The sequence below is a fragment of the Crinia signifera genome, chromosome 3 (genome assembly GCF_055691185.1).
Source record: "Crinia signifera chromosome 3, ASM5569118v1, whole genome shotgun sequence".
NCBI classification, from domain to species: Eukaryota; Metazoa; Chordata; class Amphibia; order Anura; family Myobatrachidae; genus Crinia; species Crinia signifera.
Window position 1 is genome coordinate 270685633 of NC_139219.1, and position 24880 is coordinate 270710512.

Consider the following 24880-nt stretch of genomic DNA (forward strand, 5'->3'; position numbering starts at 1 on the left):
TCATACATTGTGAAGTTTTATCAAGCACACATTGAGCTTATAGATGTTTGGATAAACAGAAACAAGTAGCTTAATGCTCAGATATCGTTTGATGTTGACAACAAATCTAGAAATGAAACAGATACTATCATTTTCTTATTTCTGTAGCTTTAGTAACATGACAGCATGTGTTCCCGATGACAAGGTGCCAGTATTGTTAAACAAATACTTGCTATAGACAGGCAGATGCTTGCCTTAATGTAGTATAGATGTCTAAAACCCACGTCTCATAACAGGTGCAATCTGTGGAGCTGTGAACCGTGCAAAATTAGTAAATTATAACTTCTACACAACCTTATTCATTTTACAGGTTCCAGCCATGAGTGTAGGCGTATACATATTCTAAGCCCACAGTGACAAATCAGATATATACAGCAGTACTGTGTATATCGATATAATAAATTAGGATTCAGCTAACAATACTGCATTATTCTGCTATTCTATACATAGAAACTGAATTGTGCACAAAAAAAGAATACTTTGGTCTGTCTATTGTAAATTGCACCTTTTCATACTGCATATCTTCTACAGAAATGTCCGTATATAAGTATTGTTTAGAAAATCTCTAATGCTAAACAGGCAGTTTAACTCCAGAATTCTTTAAGTGTACATAATGTGGCGTAGGATAAATTGAATGGGGATGTATTCAAAAGATTGACAATGGAAATATACACTTACAATGGTGTTGCCACCACAGTGTTGACCGTTACGATGTTAAATGTCAACAGTCAATGTGCCAACATTGTCAGAACGTCTATGGGGTGGAGCTACAGAGGGGAGGGTGATGTAAGAGTTAGACAGATGGGCACTAGAATAATGCGTAGGGAACCGTCAGACACCAGAAAGGGATGCACGCGCGTGAGACACTCGCACGTCCCCTTCCGACAGAGCCCTCCACTGCCTCCATGACGCTCTCCCGTCGGTGGCCGCAGCCCCCAGCATCCCTGTAACCCTGCCTGTCTCCCTGAAGTAGAGATGGGCAGGGATTACGTCCCACGCCGCCGGAAAACTGGGGCGCGCGAGTGTGACACTCGCGCATCCCAGTCAGATGGAGAATCAAGCAATTCCACATTGTTATTCAGTGTCCTGTACTTTATGGCAGCGGCTGTGGTCTGTGGTGGCTCTGATTGCAGAATTCAATCCAATAATAACAGTCTTTTCCAGCACTTTGTGAATGATGCTTCCTGGTTTAGTCCAAGGCAGTAAAAGAGTCTATCAGGTTGAAGTCAGAAGTATTCTCTGCTTACACTGGGAATTGTGATATCATGGGCTGATTGTACTATGTTTATTATGGTACTGAGCTGCTGACAACATCTAGGCAATTCAAACAGTAATGAAAATATGTGAAATATAGAATGTATTATCACTGTATTAAAAGCTCTATAACAGTGATGGCTAACCTGGACACTCCAGCAGTTGTTGAACTATACCTCCCAGCATTCCCTGCTACAGTTTTACTAATTGGCCATGCTAAAACTGATGCAGGGCATGCTGGCTTGTGTAGTTCAACAATAGCTGGAGTGTCAAGGTTAGCCATCACTGCTCTATAAGGTCATTAAGTAGATTAAATATATTTTTTTTTTCCGTCAGCAGTGATTTAAGAAAAATAATTTTTATAATACTGTGTATATAGTGTTGGGATAACAGCCACTCTTTGGCTATTTCCACTGGCATTGTAGTATTAATGTGAAAGAGACTGAAGGTGCACTGACCGAGTAATGGGCGTTTGGGGAATTCATGTGATGTGTGCTTAGGGACAGCACTGGCTTATTTTCTTATTACACTTTGGGCCTGATGCAGGGTTGCCGACTTTATTATTCTCCTCTCTGGGAGAAGCCCGGAGAGGAGAGTTTCAGCAGCCGCTCAGGGGGCGGGGCTTAAGGGTGAAATCACTAAGCCCCACCCCCATGATGTTAAACCAGCGAATTCACGGATCTCCATGGAGGGGGTGGGGCTAAAATGACCTGATTGTGCCGTTTTAGCCCCGCCCCCTCCTCTGAGACCCGAGGATTGCAGCATTTTAATGCCGCGATCCGGGGGACAGCGGGAGGGGGGCCAGGAGGGGGACCCGATTTTCGGGAGACTCCCGGAAATTCCGGGAGGGTCGGCAACCCTGGCCTGATGTTGGTTCACTTGCAAAAGCAAATTCCCTCTCTAATGGACAATAGCATGTGCAATGCAGGTGGGGCAGATGTAACTGAGATGCTTGTAGGCAAGTATGGCTTTTTCTATTTTTCCATCTTCTGACAAATGTACATTGTGCACAATTTACAGCAAAACAAAAAGTAATTTCATGTATAAGTGTGTATATGCTTGTTTTGATCTTCGAAGTGTGACTTTGTTCAGTGATATTGCTAAAGGTGCTGATCCTGTGGGGTACAATTTTCCTTAGCACCCGACTTCCTGCTCTTGTACTCTCCTGGTGCTTGTTGTGAAACTGTCTGCACTAGGGGAGTGGTGCACAGGCTCAGAGCACCGCAGCATTATACTACAGCACATCTAATGACTGCAAGGATGGCCATTGAACTGCGGCAGCAATGCAGTAATTTCAAGATAACTATTGATGGTTAACTCATTGGTGGTCATGCACAGTTGACTGTGGAAACTCACACAGGCACAAAAATGTTTTACAGCAGACATTGATTGTGAGTGAATTTAAGTAGTGCAGCGTTTGGAAGAGAAAGCATACAACAGTCGCCAACCATTACAGACCCAGCATAGAAGAAAAACCATTCCCATTAAGCCCAAAACATTGATAATTTTTAATCATCGGCTTCAGATGTAATTTTCTAAATGATGGTGTCACTGTGAAATGAAGGGCCCCCGAAAGGGAATGCAGTGGTAAGGGTTCATTTTTAGGTATGTGTCCAGTCTCCAAAATGAATGTGGCCAGCCACCACAGTGTATGGCCTGGGCCCCTTTATAAATGTATGTTATTTATCAAGGCAGTGTTTCTCCTGTTCTACTGTTGGCCAGTGTAACCCTGAATGCAGTAGCGCCACTTTGGGGGTGCGGGGTGTGCAGTGCACCCTGGGGTGTCACTCAATGAAGGTTGACACCAAAATGCGGACTCCTGCTCAGTAACCGGAGCTAGGAGCTGCACTTTAACATTATGTGCAAGCACTGGTTCCTGTTACTTTTTAGGAGACGGCCCTTTAAAGCTACAGCATTACACGGGGGCATCCCTCACCTCCCAGACCCCTGGAGTGCAGAAAACAGGGGAAGAGTCTTGCTGACATGGTCCAGGGTGCCAGCAAGACTAAGGACGCCTCTGCCAGGACAGTGTTCTCCAACTGAGACATGCAAAGAACTGGTTCTATCCTTTTGTTAAGTATTTCCTTAATACAAATATTCCTTGTAATGCTGATTCTTCTTGTCTTACAGGTGGAGAAGTTACGAAGCCTAAATTTGCTCAGTATTTCCGTGGCAGCATCGCTGGCCTCACACTGCGCCCTGGAAAGATAGAGAGTCGCAAAGTGATTTCCTGTTTGCAGGCCTGCAAGGAAGGACTGGACATCAACTCATTGGAGAACATGGGACAAGGTGTAAAGGTGGGCAGAAAATAAATGTAGTAATAAATGAACTGTTAAAATGAGTGACATCGTAGCCTGTTCATTTACACAGACATTATTTTTATGCTATAACCACAATTATGCTTTATAATTTTAGGTATATTTTGGCTATTCCAGTTGCCCATTGTTCCTAAAAAAAAAAAAAAATTCTATTGCCCCACATTTACCTAAAGACTTTGGGATCGATGTTGAAGCACTGCGCATGTGCATATTCGCCTATGTGCATGTGCAGGGCTTCTGTCCGGGCACCTTTGGAGACTTGCACAGTCTCTGTGGTGCTCGCACGGTGGAGGGGAGGGCATTATGAATGCCCTGCGTTTCCTGGGTGTACCCATGAAAAAATGGTACCCAGGAAAATGCTGGCTTTCTCCATGCGAACACAGGCGGACACCTGCCTGCTGGGGTGAGTTGACCAACATCAAAAGACGTCAGCCACCCAGTTTTCAGACCGGACACTGCAAGTCTAAGTCAGCTGAGGGTAAAAATCATTCGATGGACCGCGACCATCGAATGATTTTGGGCCCGCCCCCTCCCCTGCGAATCGATGTTAATGCAAACCATCCATTCATAGTGCAGCAGGGACATTCGCTGGCCGGCGGGCATTCACACGCCCGGCAGGTGGAATTAGAAGGCTCGCCAAGCAGCAAACTACCGCTGCTTAGCGAGTCAACCAGAAGGACCCCCTTCTTTTTGACTACTGTCTGACTTTTTTTTTCTTTTTTAAATTATCTATCTCAAGAACATTATTATAAAGCTATACTTAGACCTAAAATAAAATACTCTCCAGCTGCAGAGGGATCAGCAAGGCTTAGAAGTAAACATACTTAGAATATAAGAACCCTGCATGAAACTATTGAATGTTTAACATCTTCTTCACAATGCTCTCATCCCATTAATCAGACTGAACAGCTTGTGGAAGACTTATGTGGATCCTCATTCAGCTAGATCAAGATGGCTTTCATGCCGTACAAACATGGAAAGCAAATTAGAACAATGGCTTTTATAAGGAGTATAAATATTGGCACTTTTTGACAGTATAATTACATGAATTGAAGCAGATGAATTTTCTTATTTAATCATACATCATAAAATACTATATATTCTACCCTATGCATTTTCCTGTCCATGATTTTTACAAGGCCTGTTCTAAATTAGAGTGCAATGCACATTCAGGCCTATTAGTATACTATTTAGTTTAATTACATCACCTTACAAGGCATTGGTTAGACCTCACTGTACAAGGCATTGGTTAGACCTCACCCTTTGAATATGGAGTACAGTTCTGGGCCCCACACTATAAAAAGGACATCATAGAATTAGAAAAAACCCAAAGAAGAGCAACTAAGCCAATCAGGGGAATGGAGAATTTAAACTACAAGTAGAGCACTTTGTGACTATTTACACTAGAGAAGAGACATTTAAGTGGGGACATGCTCAACATGTACAAAATATATCAATGGCCAATATAAGGAACTGTCCAGCACACTTTTTACTGCAAGAAAGGAATCTAGGACACGAGGGCACGAGTTTAGATTAGAAGAAAGAAGATTTCGTTCCCTCAAAAGAAAACATTTCTTTACGGTCCGAGCAGTCAAACTGTGGAACTCTCTTCCTGGAGAGGTGGTGTCGGCGGACACAATGAATACATTTAAAATAAGGTTGGACAAACATTTATTGGATAAAAACATCCAAGGGTACTAATAAGAATCATATTCTGTCTTTAAAAATGAATCACACTCTGTCTTTTTAAAGGGATAAGCTATTAAAACCCAGGTTGAACTCGATGGACGCAAGTCTTTATTCATCCTTATCTACTATGTAACTATGTAACCTTAATTACTCTAGGACAGGAGCAGATAATGTTAAATGGTGAGGCTACATAAATACATAGATCTCATGTTTGTATCTGGCTCCCCCCCAGTTGCACAAGTCTTTTGTGACTAATTCTAACCTATAATTTTCAAATAAAATATGAATAGGACGCCCCTGTGCTCTCCAAGACCAATCCCTCTTTAAAATGTTTAAACTGCAATGCTTATTTTCCCATTATTCAGACCACTACTTAACAAGTGCCTTATAAAGTTATGTGGGACCTAAAAGTGAGTTTGAGTCTGAATCTAGAAAACCTCAGGTCATATAGGTTTTCTAGATATTATCTTAGATTGTAAGCTTCTGAGCAGGGCCCATCCTACCATCCTGCTATTCAGGTGGCCACCTGTATACCCACTTAGCTTTGTGGAAAAATATCAAGAGAAACAACACTGCTCTGTGTGATGGATTGGTAAATATACCTGCATTATTGATTAAATCGCTCATTAACCCTGAATACAACTTGCTGTAGGGGACTGCTATACTAATCAAAATTCATCTCTATCTCAGTTACTAATATGGACTAACATCTCAAATACTCTAAAATGCATGCTTCAAGCTAATCTTTCTAATTAGCAATTTTACCGGTATATATAATTTTGTGTATTTTTTTTTTTTGTATATTTTATATTGCTTGTTGTATTTTTTCTTAATCTATTTTTTATAAGTTAGGATTAAATTGTATTATTTATTTTTAACAGTCTATTGTGCATTTATGGTACTAAATTAGAAATTTATTGTTGTGATCCCAAATGGTGGGCTAAAAATTCTGCAACAGGTGTGTCTGTTATATAGAGGGACCTTGGTCTCAGCGCAGTCCTCCCCTTTTCCCTTTTCTAGTATATATGCTGTGGTTAAGTACCCACAGCTTGACTGCTGCTCTGATTTGAGGTCTCTTACTATAATAGATGTATTAAAGTGGAGGGTTTGGTAGATCTGTATTTTAAGAGAAGTCTACTAGACAACTAATTGAACAATCTATTCATTTTACATTCAAAGTGTAAACTAGCGCACAGCCACATCTTCTTCTGTTCTTCCTCCTACCATTTGACTGTCTGTAACTACCCAGTTTGTTTTATTCCTATTTCTAATGGTAAATGGCAGTGGAGCCTGCTGCTCTGTATAATAAACTGTTAATACATAAATAATTATAGTAAACTACATATTGTCTCTGACTATTTAAAAAACCCCACCCTGGCACTCCAAACAGACCAGTCTCCTGTGAATGTGCTCCTGTAACACTAGACACCAGTTAAGGTGTAAAGGTAAAAATCTAAATTACACTGTACATCGCAAGGTCTTCTCTTGCCAGATCCTTTACAGTACAGAAATATGGCGTATTTATAATGGATGCAATGTGTGCGGTTCACACAGGCACCTGAGTCCCAGGTGGTCACACACCGCACACACCGCACCCATTTTTTAAATACTTTGCCCCCCTCCCGCATCCCGATGTCTGGAAATTAAAGCAGCAGCACTGACAGAATCACCAATAAAAAGGCCACTGTGCCATTTCTTCGGTGTGCAGTAGAGTATGAGCGCTCTAGTGTGTGGCAGGGAGCTCGACTGGCAGAGAGGAGGGGCCTCGAACGGAGGAGGCTGCACATGGGCCACCTCCTCTCTTAAAGCGTCCATGGTAGCTAGCCACTATTCATTTCTTTGTCTCCTTTATCTCCTGTTATTCACACTTCTCTCTTCCTCTTCTCCCTTGTTCCTTCCCACAACACCCCCTCACAAGCTCTCCTATAATGCTTGACTGCACCATTCTACAAAGCCATACACCGAGGAACCCACAGTATCTACTAAGCTTCGGAGAGAGACAGAGTAGACAAAGTACCAGCCAATTAGTTCCTAACTTCCATAAACACGATCTACAATCTAACCTTGATCTATACTTCTCCTCCTCTCTGGTTATCATAGTCAATACCCCCCCCCCCCCCCCCATCAACAACTCTGCCTCTAGGCTGTAAGATCACAGGAGCAGGGCCTTTCTCTTCATTGCTACATGTCTACACCTCCTGGTATTATATGAGTACAATGATGACCGTATAACTGATAGCATCTACTGTATACAGTATATACAGTATATCACTAAACATGAGTGCACTGACATTAACACTGTGTGTCACCTGCTCCTTTCTGAGCCTTACAGGAAGATATAAATGCAATTTGTCTTGTCTTTCTCTCAGTATCACTTTAACCCTTCGCAATCAGTGCTCATAATGGAAGGTGAGGATATTGACAGTATAAATCAAGCTCTTCGCAAGGTCTCTTATATCAACTCTCGTCAGTTCCCAAACACTGGAAAAAGACGTCTCAAGGTGTCATCCAAAGTCCAGTAAGTGTGAAAGCCATATAAATATGTATTGCAATTCCAGGATTGCACTGGTTATTTTATGACATAAGTGTTGTGGCGTAAACGTGAATTCAGTCTCAGCAGGGTGACATACAGTAAGGGAAATTGATGTGTAAGTAGGCATCATTGATCTCCATGGTGAGACGTGGATATAGTGCATCCAGCTCTTTTACAAATCAATTCTCTCACTGTGAGCATCTTTCTCTCGTCCATGAATCAGTCTACAAATAGAGCAGACGCCCTAGTCCTAATACTTTTCCTAATTCCTTTCTATCTACTCTCTCTCCAAATACAGTAGAGGAGAATTCATGAATGGAACGGTACTTAACCCTTTGAGTGCCAATATCTCAAAATAATGGCTAAAAATGCCAGCATTGCTCACATTTGTTATATAAATTCAAATATAAGGTGCGCCTAAATGCAAAGGAGACTTTTTCTGTGTGTTTTATCTAATAACAGTGGGTTAATGGGTTTAACACAACATTTTTCCCAGTTGCACATGTGTAGTTAATGGCTTTGCCTCAGTTTCTTCATTTTTGGAAAGCGGATTTGCGTGGTCGGATGCACGCCATATATCGGCAAATACATTAACCCATTGCGCTTAGATACAATGCAGCTACAGAAAAAGTCTCCTTTTCATTTGGGCGCACCTTATGAAAATGTTGTGTAAAAAAAAAGATTATATTTAACATTTAAGGAGAACATTTCCAAAATTTAAGGTAAATTTTACCAAACAGAAAATGTTTGTTTGGCAATTTTCACACCTACTTGGACAATTCACTCCAAATGCACTCAAAGGGTTAATATTGAGCTGGCAGATTTTGTAATTGGCTGACTGTATCAAATCATAGCAAAAAAACAAACAAACAAAAAAAAATTGGTATAACCGTACTTAAGTATGACCTACAAATATTATTAAAGTATAGTCCCTTTAGAATTGACCCTTTAAACACTTTCTTATGTACTATTGTGTGTATGACTTAACCCACACTCTTATGCAAAGTTATATTATTCCAGCAGCACCCACACAAAGCTGAATTTCTAAATGTGTTTGACTTATAACAAGATGTCTCTATTACTGTTTGCTGGTTGTAGACATACATTACTGTAGTGAACCATATGTTAGTGGTGATAACAATTCAACGGGATACGGTCATATTGTCTACAGCATTTAGGTCTACACCACTAGGTCGAACTGCATTTAGGTTGACATGCATTTAGGTCAACATGACTGAAGGTCGACATGACTTCGGTCGACAGGGTCATTAGGTCGACATGGGGAAGGTCGACAGTCAAAAGGTCGACATGGGTCATTTGACTGTTTTATGAGTCGACATGTGCCAACAGGCGGTATTTCATGCCCTACCATCCACTTGGACAGGAGAATAAAATAGTGTGGCGAGCGTAGCGAGGCACTGTGCCCGAAGCATGGCGAGCGCAGCGAGCCATGCGAGGGGACGCGGTGCTATGTTGACTATGTCGACGCTTGAAAAATGCAAAAAAAAAAGCATGGCGACTTTTTCACTGTCGACCCAATGACCCTGTCGACCTTATACCTGTTGAACTAATGACCCTGTCAACCTAACACCTGTCGACCTAATGACCCTGTCAAAATAACCCATGTCGACCTAAATGCAAGTCGACCTAATGGTGTAGACCTAATGCTTGTAGACCTAAATGCAGTCTGACGAATGATCCCATTCCCAATTCAACGTACTGTTGACCCATCTAAATTACTTGTAGTAGGTTTGCTGCTGAAAGATTAATTAAATACCCCTTAGCTATTCACATATTTATTGTGATTAATCCTGGCAGCAATCGGCTTTGAACAAAACAAACTGTTCAAATATTGAATGGTCAAATATCAATGAGAGTTCATGGAGCCCATGTTAATGTAGTTGCCCATAGTTTAAGAGCAGTGTCCTCTCTGACAACTCGTTTATGATATTAACTTTGACAGGGAGATATACTAGCTTTTGAGAGTGATATAAATAAATATGTTAGCCTGTATATACCATGTAATAGGCTGCGCTTGGAAAATGACAGTTGGGAGATGATTGGTTGGTGGTTTAGTTCTCTCCAATTTATCCAGGGCTTAGTACCTGTCCCTGAGAGTTTAAATGAAATAACATGGGCAAACCAATATCTCTCAGTATCTAATGCAGAGCTATGTGTTTTCAGTATTCTACTAATTCTCCTTTATAGTGTCAGAGGCAATGTGGCATGCTACAGCCACAGATTCCAGGTTGCAGATAATGGCCTGACAGTCGGGATCCCAATGGTCAATACACCAACATCGGAATCCCGATTGTTTAACTGCCCCCACAGTCAGGATCCCGACTAACAGGGGCTATTCTCCCTTGTGGGGGTCAATAACCCCATAGAAGGAGAATAGAACCAACGGCGAGTCACCAAGCCCGTAGCATGGTGAGTGGGCTCTGGTACTTCGACAGGGGGGCTTCATTGCGCTTGTCCCCCCCCGTCGGAGTACCGGAGGTCCGGATTTCAATATCGTTGGAATCCCAAAAGTCTGATGGAATCCTGACTGTCGGAATGCCATATTACACCCACGGACTCCATAGTGATTTATGTTTAATCTCTGCCTGGCTGAATAACAGTCTGAATTTGATTACCATGGGAAACCTGGAAAAATGCCTGACTACATCTTGTGTTGCCATAGTTGAAAGCCAAGCTCTAGAGCAGATAGTAGTAATCCTTTCCAACTCCTAATACGTCAGATAATACTGCATATTTCTAGTGGAATGCTGTATTGCATAAAAGCCTAAATAATGATTCGTACTGAGGAATCTCTCCTACGTAATCTTCTCTAAAAACCAAATAATGATTGTTATGGAACACATATAACAAATGAGTGAAATCATTTTAGTCCGTATTAGTTAGGTTGTATTTACGCTGTCATTTTTCAACTTAATATTATTGATTAGGGAAGATGGAAGATGTATCTTATTTTGATAACATCCATTCCTAATATACTGTATGTGCGCATTGGATCGATTCTAGAGATCATATGTGCTGCACATAAGATCTCTGGATTTGGCCCCCTCCCGGTGGTAGGGAATGGGGTCACGGGGTCACATGCGATACATCCAAGAAGTCTGAGCATTGTATGACCACCTTAAAACGAATTCCTGTGCAGTGAAAGTCACACTACAGTCTCTCTCATGCACTGTCATTGGTGGTCCCTGTGCCTGCAATACAAATACAGTTAAATGTAGACAATGTACTCTGTTCCTCTTGGAGCATCTCAGTCGCACAGAGTCATGTGTTGTATGGGATATTGAATCCCATTAGGGTCCATACACATAAAGTAACAAAACATTTACTGTAGGCAGTGTAAAATGATAGGGACATACTTTTACTTATCATTGTTACACATTTACTGTCCACAATCCCTGATTCTTTGTACTTTTCCCAGATGCTTTGGAGAAGATGTCTGCATCACCATTCCAGACATTGAGGCATACGTTGTGGTTCTGCAGGCTAATGAGCCCAAGATCACAGTCAGTGGAATGGATCACTTTGCCCGCCCAGCATCTGAATTCGAGACTGCTAACGGTGTGATTTTGCTGCCAGATATAAGAATCATCAGCACAGTCACGAAAATGAAAAAACGTTTAGATAAGAGCTCTGGCAAAAGTAAGTTACTTTATTCTTCTTACACGTTCCTCATCCCTGTATGTACAGATAGAACAAATATATCTCACATAAAGGCAACGTGATGCTGCACTACACATACTGTAAGGGGAGACCACTCTAGCACCACAATCTTATATATCACTGTGTGTGTGTGTGTTCAGAGTCAGTCCAGTGAGAAACTTTACTGTATGCCATCATCCTATACTGTGTGCCATCATTTTATACCGTGTCCCATCATTGTATGCCGTGTGCCATCAGGGATGCAGTTTAAATCCCGGCGGTCGGGATCCCGGCGTTCAGAATCCCGACGACGGAATCCCGACCGCCGAAATCCCGACAGTTTCTCCCTCCGTGGGTGTCCACGACACCCCTGGAGGGAGAATGAATTAGCGTGCCGAGCGTAGCGAGGCACCGGGCCCACTGCGTGGCGAGCGCAGCGAGCCCGCAAGGGGGGCGATCCACGTCCCCCCCTTGTCGGGATTTCGGCAGTCGGGATTCCGGCGTCGGGATTTTGAACGCCGGGATCCCGACCACCGGGATTTCATACTGAATCCGTGCCATCATTCTATACTACATGCTATCATTCTATACTGTGACCCATCATTCTCTACTGTGTGCCATTGTTCACTACTGTGTGCCATCATTCTCTACCATGTGCCATCATTCTCTACCGTGTGCCATCATTCCATGCCATGTGCCATCATTCTCTACTGTGTGCCATAGAAACATAGAATTTGACGGCAGATAAGAACCATTTGGCCCATCTAGTCTGCCCCTTTTTTTACCCTTCAGGTAAACTCAACCCTTTTTAATCCTTATTTCTTTGTAAGGATATTCATATGCCTATCCCAAGCATGTTTAAATTGTTCTACTGTGTCTTAGCCTCTACCACCTCTGATGGGAGGCTATTCCACTTATCCACTACCCTTTCTGTGAAGTAATTCTTTCTAACATTTCCCCTGAACCTACCTCCCTCTAGTTTCAGTGCATGTCCTCGTGTTTTATTGCTTATTTTCCTTTGAAGAAAATTTCCATCCTGTACTATGTTAAAACCCTTGATATATTTGAAGATTTCTATCATGTCCCCCCTTTCCCTTCTCTGCTCCAAACTATACATGTTAAGATCTTTTAGTCTATCCAGGTAAGTTTTGTGATGTAGGCCATGCACCATTTTAGTTGCCCTTCTTTGTACACTCTTCAATGTATTTACATCCTTCTGAAGATATGGTCTCCAGAACTGGACACAGTATTCCAGATGAGGTCGTACCAATGACCTATAAAGTGGCATTACTACTTATTTTTTCTGCTACTGATTCCTCTCCCTATGCATCCAAGCTTCCGACTAGCCTTCCTCATTGCTTTGTTACATTGCTTTCCTGCCTTTAAGTCACTTGAAATAGTGACTCCTAGATCTCTTTCCTCCTCAGTAGTTTCCATTATAGTAACCTTGATACTATATTGAGCCTTTGGGTTTTTGAGTCCCAAGTGCATAATTTTGCATTTTTTAGCATTAAACTGTAGTTGCCATTCTCTTGACCAATTCTCAAGTTTACTTAGATCATCAGTCATTTCATTTACCCCTCCTGGTGTGTCTACTCTGTTGCATATCTTTGTGTCATCTGCAAAAAGGCATACTTTCCCTTCAATACCATTTGCAATGTCACTAACAAAGATATTAAAGAGCACTGGTCCTAGTACAGATCCCTGGGTTACTTCACTGGTAACATGTCCCTCTATAGAATGCCATCATTCTCTACCGTGTGCCATCATTCTATGCCACATGCTATCATTCTATACTGTGACCCATCAGTCTCTACTGTATGCCATCATTCTATACCGTGTGCTATCATTCCATGCCATGTGCCATCATTCTAAAAAGTATGCCATCATTCTATATTGTGTGCCATTATTCTACACTGTGTGCCATCATTCTATACCGTGTGCCATCATTCTTTATTGTGTGCCATTATTCTATACTGTGTGCCATCATTCTAAAATGCATGCCATCATTCTATACTGTGTGCGATCATACTCTACCGTGTGCCATCATTGTACACTGTGTGCCATCATTCTCTACCATGCCATCATTCTACACTGTGTGCCATCATACTGTCTGCCATCATTCCATACTGTGTGCCATCATACTGTGTGCCATCAGTCTATACCTTGTGCCATCATTCTATACAAAACTATGTACACTGCAGGGGGGCAGATGTAACATGTGCAGAGAGATTTAGCTTTGGGTGAGTTATTTTGTTGCTGTGCAGGGAAAATACTGACTGCTTTATTTCTACACTGCAATATAGATCTCACTTTGAAGAAAAACCCCAGCCAAATCTAATTCTCTCTGCACATGTTACATCTGCCCCACCTGCAGTGCACATGGTTTTGTCCAGCTAAGAAGGAATTTGCCTCTAAGAGTGAACTAGAATAAGGCCCTGTGTGCCATCATTCTATACTGTGTGCCATCATTCTATACTGTGTACCATCATACTGTGTGCCATCATTCCACACTGTGTGCCATCATTTTATACTGTGTACCATCATTGTACACTGTGTGCCATCATACTGTGTGCCATCAATCTATACTGTGTGCCATCATACTGTTTGCCATCATTGTACACTGTGTGCCATCAAGCTGTAGACTGTACTAAATTTAGGTAATGCAGCTCAATAGGAGGATCTTAAACATACCTCTACTTATATAATGAAGGTAGTATGGCAAAGGCAATTGCTCCATGTACTTGTTTGTACATCTGCCAATGACAGTAGTATCAGGCTTCGATCACTGTCCCGCCTACTATATGCAGTAGAACCCCTGCTGGGAGTGGCTGCTTTCCCTGGCCATAAGCATTGTCATACACATACAGCCCTGTCCTTAGCAGACTTCACCACAAGGCGTCAGATGTGGAAATAAACATAATCATGAAAATAAATACATCTGACAGCTCATTATTAACTGCTAGCTCTTCATCACAACCTGTATCCATATAACAGAGAAATGTGCGGCTAAAGCATACGGTGAGTTATTTTGTTTTGCTGACCCCCAGCCCTAACGGTGCCAGCCCTGCCCTGATGTCATACAGTTTATTGCCATTAATTAGGGATTATATACAGAGGGATCATTATCAATCACAACAACTCTTGATATCTGTCTCTCTGGCAACCAAACTCAAATTAATATCATGGATAATCTGAATATATTAGCATTCATGTGTACGCTCAATATTTTACCAGTATATTTGTCAGTCTCTGGCGTCATTTTCACACAGCGTACAGGTCGTATATTCACTTGATAAATTGAACAATGCATCAAAAAAATAGCGCTCTCTCATTCGATATGTCACATAAAGATCCTGCGGTGCGACACCTGATGTATCGCCTGATATTCATGCACACAGTATCTGTGTCACTGACTTCAGCATCTCTTGTACGAAGACCTCAAAGCTGATGGCGGATAACTTGCTTATCTCTGTTTAGACAGTATGATTTTATAGCAAGGTGATGTATACTGTCTTCCCATTTCATATATTCTGTATATATATTATGACTTTGACTTAAGTCAGAAATATAAGTAATATTTTTATTTTTATTATTATTATTAATAATAATAATAAGAAGAAGAAGAAGCGTTAATTACAGACAGCACCATGTCTTGCGTAAACTTTCTAGAGATGGGTATTCATGTCTTCTGACTGACATTGGGCCTTATTCTAGTTCACTCTTTCTGACAAAATACTTCTTAGATGGACAAAACCATGTACACTGCAGGTGGGGCAGATGTAACATGTGCAGAGAGAATTAGATGTGGGTGAGTTATTGTACATACAGATGATGCCTTGCCAATCATCACATACAACCTCTGTTGCGATTGGTGCAATCCTGTCGCCATGCCCATGCGTCTGATTTGCTCCCTTGGCTCATAGTAGTGCATTGAGTGGCAATATAGTAGCGGGACAAATCCACACCGCGGGTGAGAATTTGGTGCGACATATGGGCATGAGCGGTGCTGATCTGGCAATGATGAGTGTGCCTACTGTACATTTTTGTATTGATAATAATATATTATTAATAATAAAACAACAATAATAATACTATATGGCTGTATTCTAAAATGACCCTAGGAAGGAGAATGTTGGGTAGTGTTATTGAGTTTGCTTTATGTCCGCAGATGTCAGTCCTGTGGTAGTGGAGGAGACTCTGCATCGGTTGGATTTTTGTGACATCTTGGTTACTGGAGATGAGCTTAACACCAAACAGGAGTGTCTGGAGCTGGACCATGCAACCCTGCAAGGGAAACATCTAGATGCCACCAATTCAACAAAGGGCTATTCAATCTATGGTATCCATTTTTTATATTGTTATAATTAAATCAAAACCAGTGTAATTATATCCATTTCCCATTACAAGGCCTGGGAGAGCTTCTTTTCTACTCCACGTCATCTGCATGTGGCATGCAGGGTGTCTGTCTTTGCAACTTGCAGCCAGTTGTGCTACTGCAGAGCTACATAGAAGGTCCAAGGGAGGCTTCCGACAGGCACCTTGCAGCCAGGAGTGCTAATACAGAGCTACTGTACATAGAAGGTCCAAGGTAGGCTTTAGACAGGCACCTTGCAGCCAGAAGTGCTACTACAGAGCTACATAGAAGGTCCAAGGGAGGCTTCAGACAGGCACCTTGCAGCCAGTTGTACTACTGCAGAGCTACATAGAAGGTCCAAGGGAGGCTTCAGACAGTCACCTTGCAGCCAGGAGTGCTAATACAGAGCTACAGAGAAGGTCCAAGGGAGGCTTCAGACAGGCACCTTGCAGCCAGGAGTGCTAATACAGAGCTACATAGAAGGTCCAAGGGATACTTCAGATAGGCACCTTGCAGTCAGTAGTGCTACACAGACCTACACAGAACTTTCAAAGGAGGCTTCAGACAGGCACCTTGCAGCCAGTAGTGTTATTAGTACTACAGAGCTACTGTACACAGAGCTTTCAAAGGAGGCTTCAGACAGGCACCTTGCAGCCAGTAGTGTTACTAGTACTACAGAGCTACTGTACACAGAGCTTTCAAAGGAGGCTTCAGACAGGCACCTTGCAGCCAGTAGTGCTACACAGAGGCTCTGAGTGGAGCTCTGGGCAGGCATCATGCATCCTATGAGCTGTTCAGGGCAATGTTTCCACGCACAGGTTTTATCCTGTGTGTAGGGAAATCTAATAACGTTAAGGCTTGGTGTTTTGTCTTAAGGAATTTTTTTCTCCTACAGTATCGCAGTGAAATTTGATTTCTGAAATGCAGTTAAATTCTGTTTTGAGATTTTGGAGGAAATTTATTAGGGTGAGAGAATCAGAAAGTGAGAGATTTGGTAAGAAATCTCCAGTTTTTTTTAAAGCAGCAATCATTTACAGTTCAAAATCAAACTGGTTTTGCAGTGTAAATGATTGCCGCTTTAAAAAATCTGGATATTTCTTACCAAATCTCTCACTTTCTGAATCTCTCATCCTATTACATTTCACCCCTTGTTTTCTGTACTTAGTGTTGTTAGCACCACAGTATACATCTGACTTTGGAACAATCTATTCGAGCTATGATACATCGCTGCGGCAGAGATTCCTCATCCTTTACCTATTAGAGTGACTATATCTCTGTGAGAGATGTGTAAAATATCTGTTAAAAATGCCAGCGTACAGTAGCTCACATTTGTTATATATATTCAAATGATGTTATGTAAAACAAATATTATATTTCCTATATAAGGTAAACATTACAGGTCATTATGATGAATACAAATGTTTGGCAGTTTTTACACCAGTTTTGACAAATTCACTTGGCACTCAATGACCCTAATAGAGGAATAGAACCCGTGGTGAGTGCAGTGAGCCCGCAAGGGTCTTTTTTGCACTCACTCCCCATAATGGCTGCTTTTATTGCATATGTCGTGGAACGTACTGTATCAGTAGAAAATATTTTTGAATTTTTTTACGATGAGCATTTAAGTTAACTGTATAAATACCTGCATGAATAATGTTATTCATTTAGTCTTAATAGAACTGTAATCCTTTTTAGGTGTGGATACAATGAAAAACTATGAAGATGTCTTACGACAAGTGCGCTATCGGCACTGGGATTCTGCTTCTATCTTTGGTCGCAAGTTCAAAGTGAAGTGTTCTGAATTAAATGGACGTTACACAAGTAATGAGTTTAATCTTGAGGTAAGACCAGACCTGCACCTATAAAATAGTCAGGGACTTTGCTAGCCATGTCACAATGACCCTGGCACTTCGGCACAGTGGTTCCCAATATCAGTCCTCAAGTACCCTCAACAGTAAACTTTTCCCAAGTCATCTGGCAGGAGCACTCATTACTTACTGTTACATTTTAAAATAACCACAATTTGAGGTAATTATTACCCTTACAATTCTGTATGGAGACCTGGAAAACTTGAACTGGTGGGGACACTTGAAGACCAGGGTTGAAAACCACTGCTCTACCACGTGAGTTTTATTTTTTAAATGATCAATATTACCATAATATACGCAAATTGTGTTCCACGTCAAAACATCTATTTCTGTAAGACCCAGATAGCAAAGGTTGGGATGTGGGGCCTCTTATTCGGTTTTATCAGAGCCTAGAATTTGTCAATTGGCATAGAAAAATACTCATTATAATCCATGCTATCATATCAATAGTGCTCCTGGCCCCCCACTGACTCTCATTCCTGGCATATCTAATCCAGTCCAAAGGATATAGTCATAACTTTGTGGGCCCCATAGCAACTTTTTGAAAGGCCCCCTGTTCTAGTGCTTCTGAAGAGTCACCTCTATCTGCAGTGGCTGTTTTTTTTTATACCCCATACTAGTACCTTAATTCATTTACTGAATCAAAGTAGTGACCTAGTTCATATTATAGCACACTGCAGTGTCCCAAGACCAGTACATTATAGTATCCACTACACAGGCCCTCTTCCCCACCCCGTTACTATCATATCATTCACAACACACAACACAAGATGAAAATTGCCTGTCACTTCACTAGACAGCCTTACCCTACATAGAAGTCCAGAAAGAGATTATATCCCAATCATTGGCGGCTCCTGCTATAGGGCTGCAGGAGTGCAGCCCCTCCAGTTAAAATCACAACACCAGAGACACAGACAGAGAGCACCAGAACTCAGGTGCATCCCCCCGTGGGCACCCCCCTCAGGAGCTCTGGTGCTGGCTATCTGTGTCTCTGACACGCTAGTAACCTCCTCTCACCAGGCTCCATGAAGCAGCAGTGCAGACACAGCAACAGCCCAACCGTGTGGGGAGGTATTCAGCATGTAGTAGATTCCTATTAGAAGCTGCTACTGCTCATCATACACAGAGCTGGAAACTCCTCCCCCTCTTGGGCTGCCAGTACATGGAGCGATGACAGCAATAGCTTCCATCAAGAAGCCATTCTGTGCAAATCACCAGAGTACAGTGCTTCTATGGGCTGCTGTCTGTGCAGCCCAGAAACAATTCTCTACAGTGAGCATGCCCAGACTTCAGTGAGTCACTCAGTGTGATGCAGCTGAAGGAAGGTATGCATTGCACCAGAGAGGTGCATGGAAGTTTTTTTTTTAATTTTAATAATATTTGTGAGTAGATCTTTATTAAGAGTATCATTTTATGTACTTTAATTAATATTAAAGTTATTAAAATGTGTATTTTGCTCTGTACCTGTGTTTGTGTGCTTATGAGTACATAATTTATTTACAGTTAATGCACACAAACACTGGTACCGAGCAAATCAAACTAATAATCTGCAAATAATTAATGAATGCTTGTAATGAGCAGTACCCAGAAAATTGCAGCCCCCCTTAAGTCTAAAGGCAGGAGCCGCCACGGATCCCAATCAGTGGCAGATTGAACCAATGGCCTGCAGGACTGCAGTCCTCCAGTATAATCTTCCATCTAAGTGAACCAATTGCAGTCTGTGACCACACTGGTTTCACTGTGACTAGCAGTGGCTTCCTATGGGAAGTGCTAGATGCCAGTCACTCGCAGGACATGCAGATCCATTGGGAGGTGTTTTCTCCATCTAGGAATGCCAGTACTGTTTGCGATAAGCAGGGAGCATACTTCCTGTGGGAAGCCACTCCCTGCCTTTCAGGCAGCCCTACCAATGTGTTATGGACTGCAGGTGATGTATTGCATAGAAGCTGGTGTTTTGCACATGTGCAGTTCCCAACATAAGTTATGTGAATTTGCCTCTCATCCAGGCAGCACATGCAGTGGCAGCCCCCTCTATCAAAGAGGTAGAAACCACTGCAGAACCCAATTATCATTTACCTAATCGCATCTATTATATGATGGCAATGTTTTGAGTGCTCCATCCCTATTGGTAGCTTGGGGCTAAGAAGGGTTGTATTTTCAAGTGAGTGCATAGACAGAGGCGGAAAGGTCGGGGACAAGCAGCTTCTACCAGAGGAAGAAAAGTCCCCTAGGAATGGAGACCTTCTTAATTTCTGCATACAGCCCCTTTCTGGGACCTTAGCCTCAGTGCTGAATCCTGCCCGTCGTCTCACTTCACAAAGGCTGTGATCGAGGAGAAACCGACACTCTGACAGTCAAGGGCTCACTGGTTATGTCAGCTGTGCCTGGTAGTGTGAATGTGGGAGATAGATAATAGCTGTGCAGAGTTGGTTCTGAAAGGCAGGGATAGAGATCATCACCCAGATGAGTGCTGGTCAGGGCCAGATTAACAATTGGGTAGATGGAGCTGCAGCATTTTTTTATTTTCCATTTTGTCATTTTACATATTTATGGAGACTTTTGGGGTGTACAGTGTATGGGCTACATGCCTACATGGCATTGGCCTCATCTCTTTTACAGGGGAGTGATGCTTAGCGATTGCACTTGCGCATAAACTTTTAAGCGCATGTGCAGCCGCTTTGTGTGAGCAGGCAGGGCACACAGCAGTGTTGGTGGAAGGTGTGGGGCGACGGGCATTCCCATGAAAATGCTGGGTGTTCCCAAGGAAATTCGCTCGTGACATGGGTGCGGGGGGCAGGCAGCTGCATCAGCAGATCATTTGTTGGTCGGCGACCACCGGCATGCGGGGGGCATAGTGTGGGCGGCGGGCAGCGTTTAGAGGATTCGCAAAGCTGTCATATTCACAGATTTGCAAGTCAACCAGAATCAGCTTTTTAATCCGACCCTGTTGTTGATGCATCTCATTTTTAGGCTGGCAATGGCCAGACTCAATTCCTTAGCAGGCAATTCCAGGATCTAGACTCCTACCTGTATATGACCTGAGTATGAGGCCCCCTAAGCCTCTATGCCCCATAGCAACGGCACCCACTATAGCTATGCCCATGTGCCTCTACTGTATGCTACAGGAAGTCTCTAACTTTCTGTAACATACAGTACAGTACTCACTAAGCAAAAATCTTATGTGTCTCTCCAGCATAAAAAGTATCAGATACTGTATAAGGAGTTCTATTCCCTCCTTTAGCTAATATGGGATGGTCTGAGAGGTCCACCACCTTTCATGATATCCCAGAGATTAACTCTTGCTGAATTTATAAAAAATATTATAGCTGGCCAGGTGTTCTTTTTACGGTCAAGATGCATTATTGCATTAGAATATAGTTTTATCCTCATTTTTAATTTCTTGCTTGTGGATATAGAACTACATGCAGCTGGAGTTTTTTTAGGAGACTCATTAAACAACAGTTGCATGTCGATCCATGATTGTGTGGATAGGGTTGCTTGTGTCAGGATGTCGGCACAAATGGGGATGACCCAGAAGCCACAGAGAGTTGTTTTAAAGGAGCATGTCTGCCCAACAGTGTAGTAGTTAAATAAGGTTCCTGTTGCCAATTTTCATGGGTTGTGTCACCGAGTGCACTTCATATACTGTAGGTGAGCAGGAGAATAAGCATACTGTAGATTCCACACCATTGTAATCAGTCATTTCCACAGCTATACATCTTGTTGATGTCTGGCGCCTGCATCCCAAGCATTGAATTGCCCCATAGATGTCAAATAGACCTCTTCATAAAACAGCATTCAGCTTATTTTATGAAAATATAGTTACTTAATTGGTTTAGGGTTTTCTGTGTTTGTTATAATACATGTCACATCATCATAAACAAGTATAAACATAAAGAAATATTTGATGAGCACTTATTTTCAGTGTTTAAGGCATGGGTCCTCAAACTGCGGCCCTCCAGATGTTGTGAAACTACAAATCCAGGCATGCCTTGCCACAGTTTTAACACTTCCTTATAGCAAAACTGTGGCAATGCATGCTGGGATTTGTAGTTTCACAACATCTGGAGGGCCGCAGTTTGAGGACTCATGGTTTAAGGAGTCATTATTTCAGAATTCATTAGGAATACCTGTGTAGAGTACAATAATTTTTTACATCACTTTCTTGACATGTAATCACCTTGAAATGTACGCTGCATTAGCACAGGTATAATTTATAAATGTATTTGACACCTCATCTGCATTTGAAACCATACTTGAATATTAATTTGACCAAGGACAAGTCAGTTCCCCCATCTAGTTACGCATGACAGAAATATAGATATAAAGTTTTAAATATGTAACTATATCATTACAACATGTCTAATATGACATAAGCATCATTAAAAGTATGAAAATCTAGTCAGAAACATCCCATACAGTACATGTGTTATTAAAATATTTGACTAAATAATTTAGGGACTGAAATGTCTACTATAGTATTAGAATGTATACAAATAATGTAATTTTAACGCCAATCAATTTATCTCAGTGACAAGTCATGTAGGAGTGATCAAATCTTTGTGATACAATTAATATACAGTATTAAGAAGACATATCTCGTACAATACTATCTCTTATCTCCTTGTGTACTGCAGGTCAACATTTTGCATAATTCCAATTACATGGAACATGCAAACCATATGGTAATTCAGCCACAGTTTATGCCATCTCTCCAGCAACCAAACATGGACGTACTAGGACATGAAAGCCGTGGTACGTAAAGCACAATTGCTTATAAATGAACCAATATTTTTTGACCCTTCATTTGCGGGAACCTGCTCTCATCCCTGGCAATCTGCTTTCTCAGTCATCTTATGGAGGCAGTCCTGCTCCAATTTAACATGCCACAGCACTCACTACAGAGGATGGAGATGGAATAGATTAGAAATATATCATTGGGGAATCCAATCACAGTTGGTGCTATCATTAAGTCAACCTGAATGGACCACCAAGGTGCCAATGATTTGTGGTGCCTAAAATTTTGAGGGTTTATTTATATAATGGCAATAACTAATAAATCCAGAAAAAAATTATGTTTTCTCCTTAAATAGAGCTTCTTCCTATTTATCATGCCCCACTTGTTAGCCATCTCTCACACCCCCTTTGTTGCCCCCCCCCCCCTCCTTTTTGTTGGCTATTCCCCTCCCCCTATTGGCTCCCCTTCTTCTTGTTGGTTATCTACTCCAACCACTACCACCACTTCTTGTTAGCTATCTCTGGTGACAGCTGCCTATTTATGTAAAATGGACAGAAGGGGGAGATGTATTCTAGATTGCTCTCTATCTGTAATCACATTCATTTCAGAATGTGTCATTACTGTATTAAAATAAAGTAATGTAAATAAAAAAAAATATTTTTACCAATTTTTGTATTTATTTATCTCTTTTTTTTTGGAACTGCAACTAGAATACTTTAGTTTAGACAGCTTCTCCTTACTTGCAAATTGTCAGTTGGTGTGCCTAATGCATAGACTGCATTAATACATCCACATGGGCTCCCAGAAGTGTTTGTGGTGTGTATAAATAGATAGATGTCCCTTATGAGTATATAAGTATGTGCATATCTTACAGTGTTACCTTCCAGCCTGGTGAACTGCCACGTGTTTCTTGCTTGCCTCACCCCTCTCCTTACTGTCTGCTCTGTGTCTGTGATTACATTGTGCAAACCACCTTTCAGCAGGTTTATGATCAGATGAGAAATAATATGGAAGAATTTATACATTTGTTTCCATTAATATAATGTAGGTTGCATATACACCATTAGTAAGTTTAGAGCAAATGCAACTTTATGCTACTGTACTACAGACGATTTGGAATCAAAGTCATATGGCCACCTGTTTTGTGGTGTCATGTAAATTAGTATCATGAAAATCGGTTGAAAATTATATATATACAAAATGTTTAACTTCCTTTAAGGGTCAAACATGTTAAATGCTAGGGGGGCAAATTGTCATTGCAACGGCGTAAAAATTATGGAAATTTCTACACTGCAACCACTATTTGTGTACAGTATTTCAGTTTTCCGCATCACAATCTGTAAAAGGAAAGTTATTTTTTCTTTGAACTATTTCATCCGGGCATTAAGGGATCACAAGTAATCTAAACTCATCTAAAGCGGTTATAGTATGACAAAAAAGAATAGATGATTCAGCTGGACAATTGAGTTTACTCAGCTTATGTACAATATTTAGTGTTAATAAAGTACTATTCTCATCAATTGTTCTACAGTTTCTCCAGGTGCAACAACAATTGTCCTAGTGGCGTGTATCAGCATATTGGTCATTATTGTCGTCCTGGGAATCTTCAGATTGCGAGTAGTTCACCAACAGGACTTCCCAGAAAAAGAGGCAACAAAAGAAAATGAAATGGATTGGGATGAAGCTGCTTTAACTATTACAGTAAATCCCATGGAGGTATAAGTACCAACCAATTTAAGTCAATAGTTTTTTAACATCCCTGTTACATTATTATTATTATTTTGTAACAATATATTTAGTTTTACAAAAGGAGAAACTCAAAATGAGCAATAATTCACAATATTTTACTAACTAAAAAGCTCACTTAAGGAGCCCATACACGGTCCGTTGTGTAGGGCTCTGTTCTGTACTATGCGATGCGCGCTCCCGCGCATCACATAGTACGGTACAAAAAGTATGTGCTGCACATACTTTTTGTACTAGGTACACATCGGAACGGATCGCAGTGCATGCACACTGCATGCACTAGGGATGCGATCCGATCCGATGTGTACTTTAAAAGTACAGAACGGACCGAAAAAACGGACCGTGTATGGGGGGCATTACATGTAGGTTAAAATTGACAAAACTTGTTAAAAGTATAATAATGATAGTTAAAAAATGCTATAATATATTTGATTTGTTTTTCTGATATGTGCATACCAACAATATAAATTGATTATGTGAAAATAGAAAAGTAAATTAGCCAATTAAATTGCACAGCTCTAATTAAATGCTCTTGCACTAAACTATTTTTGGCTCCACAATGTAAATACTACTGTACAGTATCAACTCATCTTAAAATATAACGCAAATGCTGTAGAAACAACTACATAAATCATTGACCTCATTCAGTGTAGCAGTCTAAACATGGACATTTCATGT

At 41.3% G+C, this 24880-nt stretch overlaps 1 protein-coding gene across 1 annotated transcript in view; it reads left to right on the forward strand.

Annotated features, from left to right (window-relative positions):
• The window catches only part of CLSTN2 (calsyntenin 2), a 741013-nt gene that overhangs the window by 709853 nt on the left and 6280 nt on the right, over positions 1 to 24880 (forward strand). The window contains exons 10-16 of the mRNA XM_083178042.1: positions 3424 to 3590; positions 7670 to 7818; positions 11273 to 11493; positions 15665 to 15835; positions 17546 to 17691; positions 22356 to 22473; positions 23988 to 24172. Of these exons, the coding sequence (XP_083034168.1) occupies positions 3424 to 3590; positions 7670 to 7818; positions 11273 to 11493; positions 15665 to 15835; positions 17546 to 17691; positions 22356 to 22473; positions 23988 to 24172 (1157 nt within the window). The remainder of the gene's footprint in view (positions 1 to 3423; positions 3591 to 7669; positions 7819 to 11272; positions 11494 to 15664; positions 15836 to 17545; positions 17692 to 22355; positions 22474 to 23987; positions 24173 to 24880) is intronic.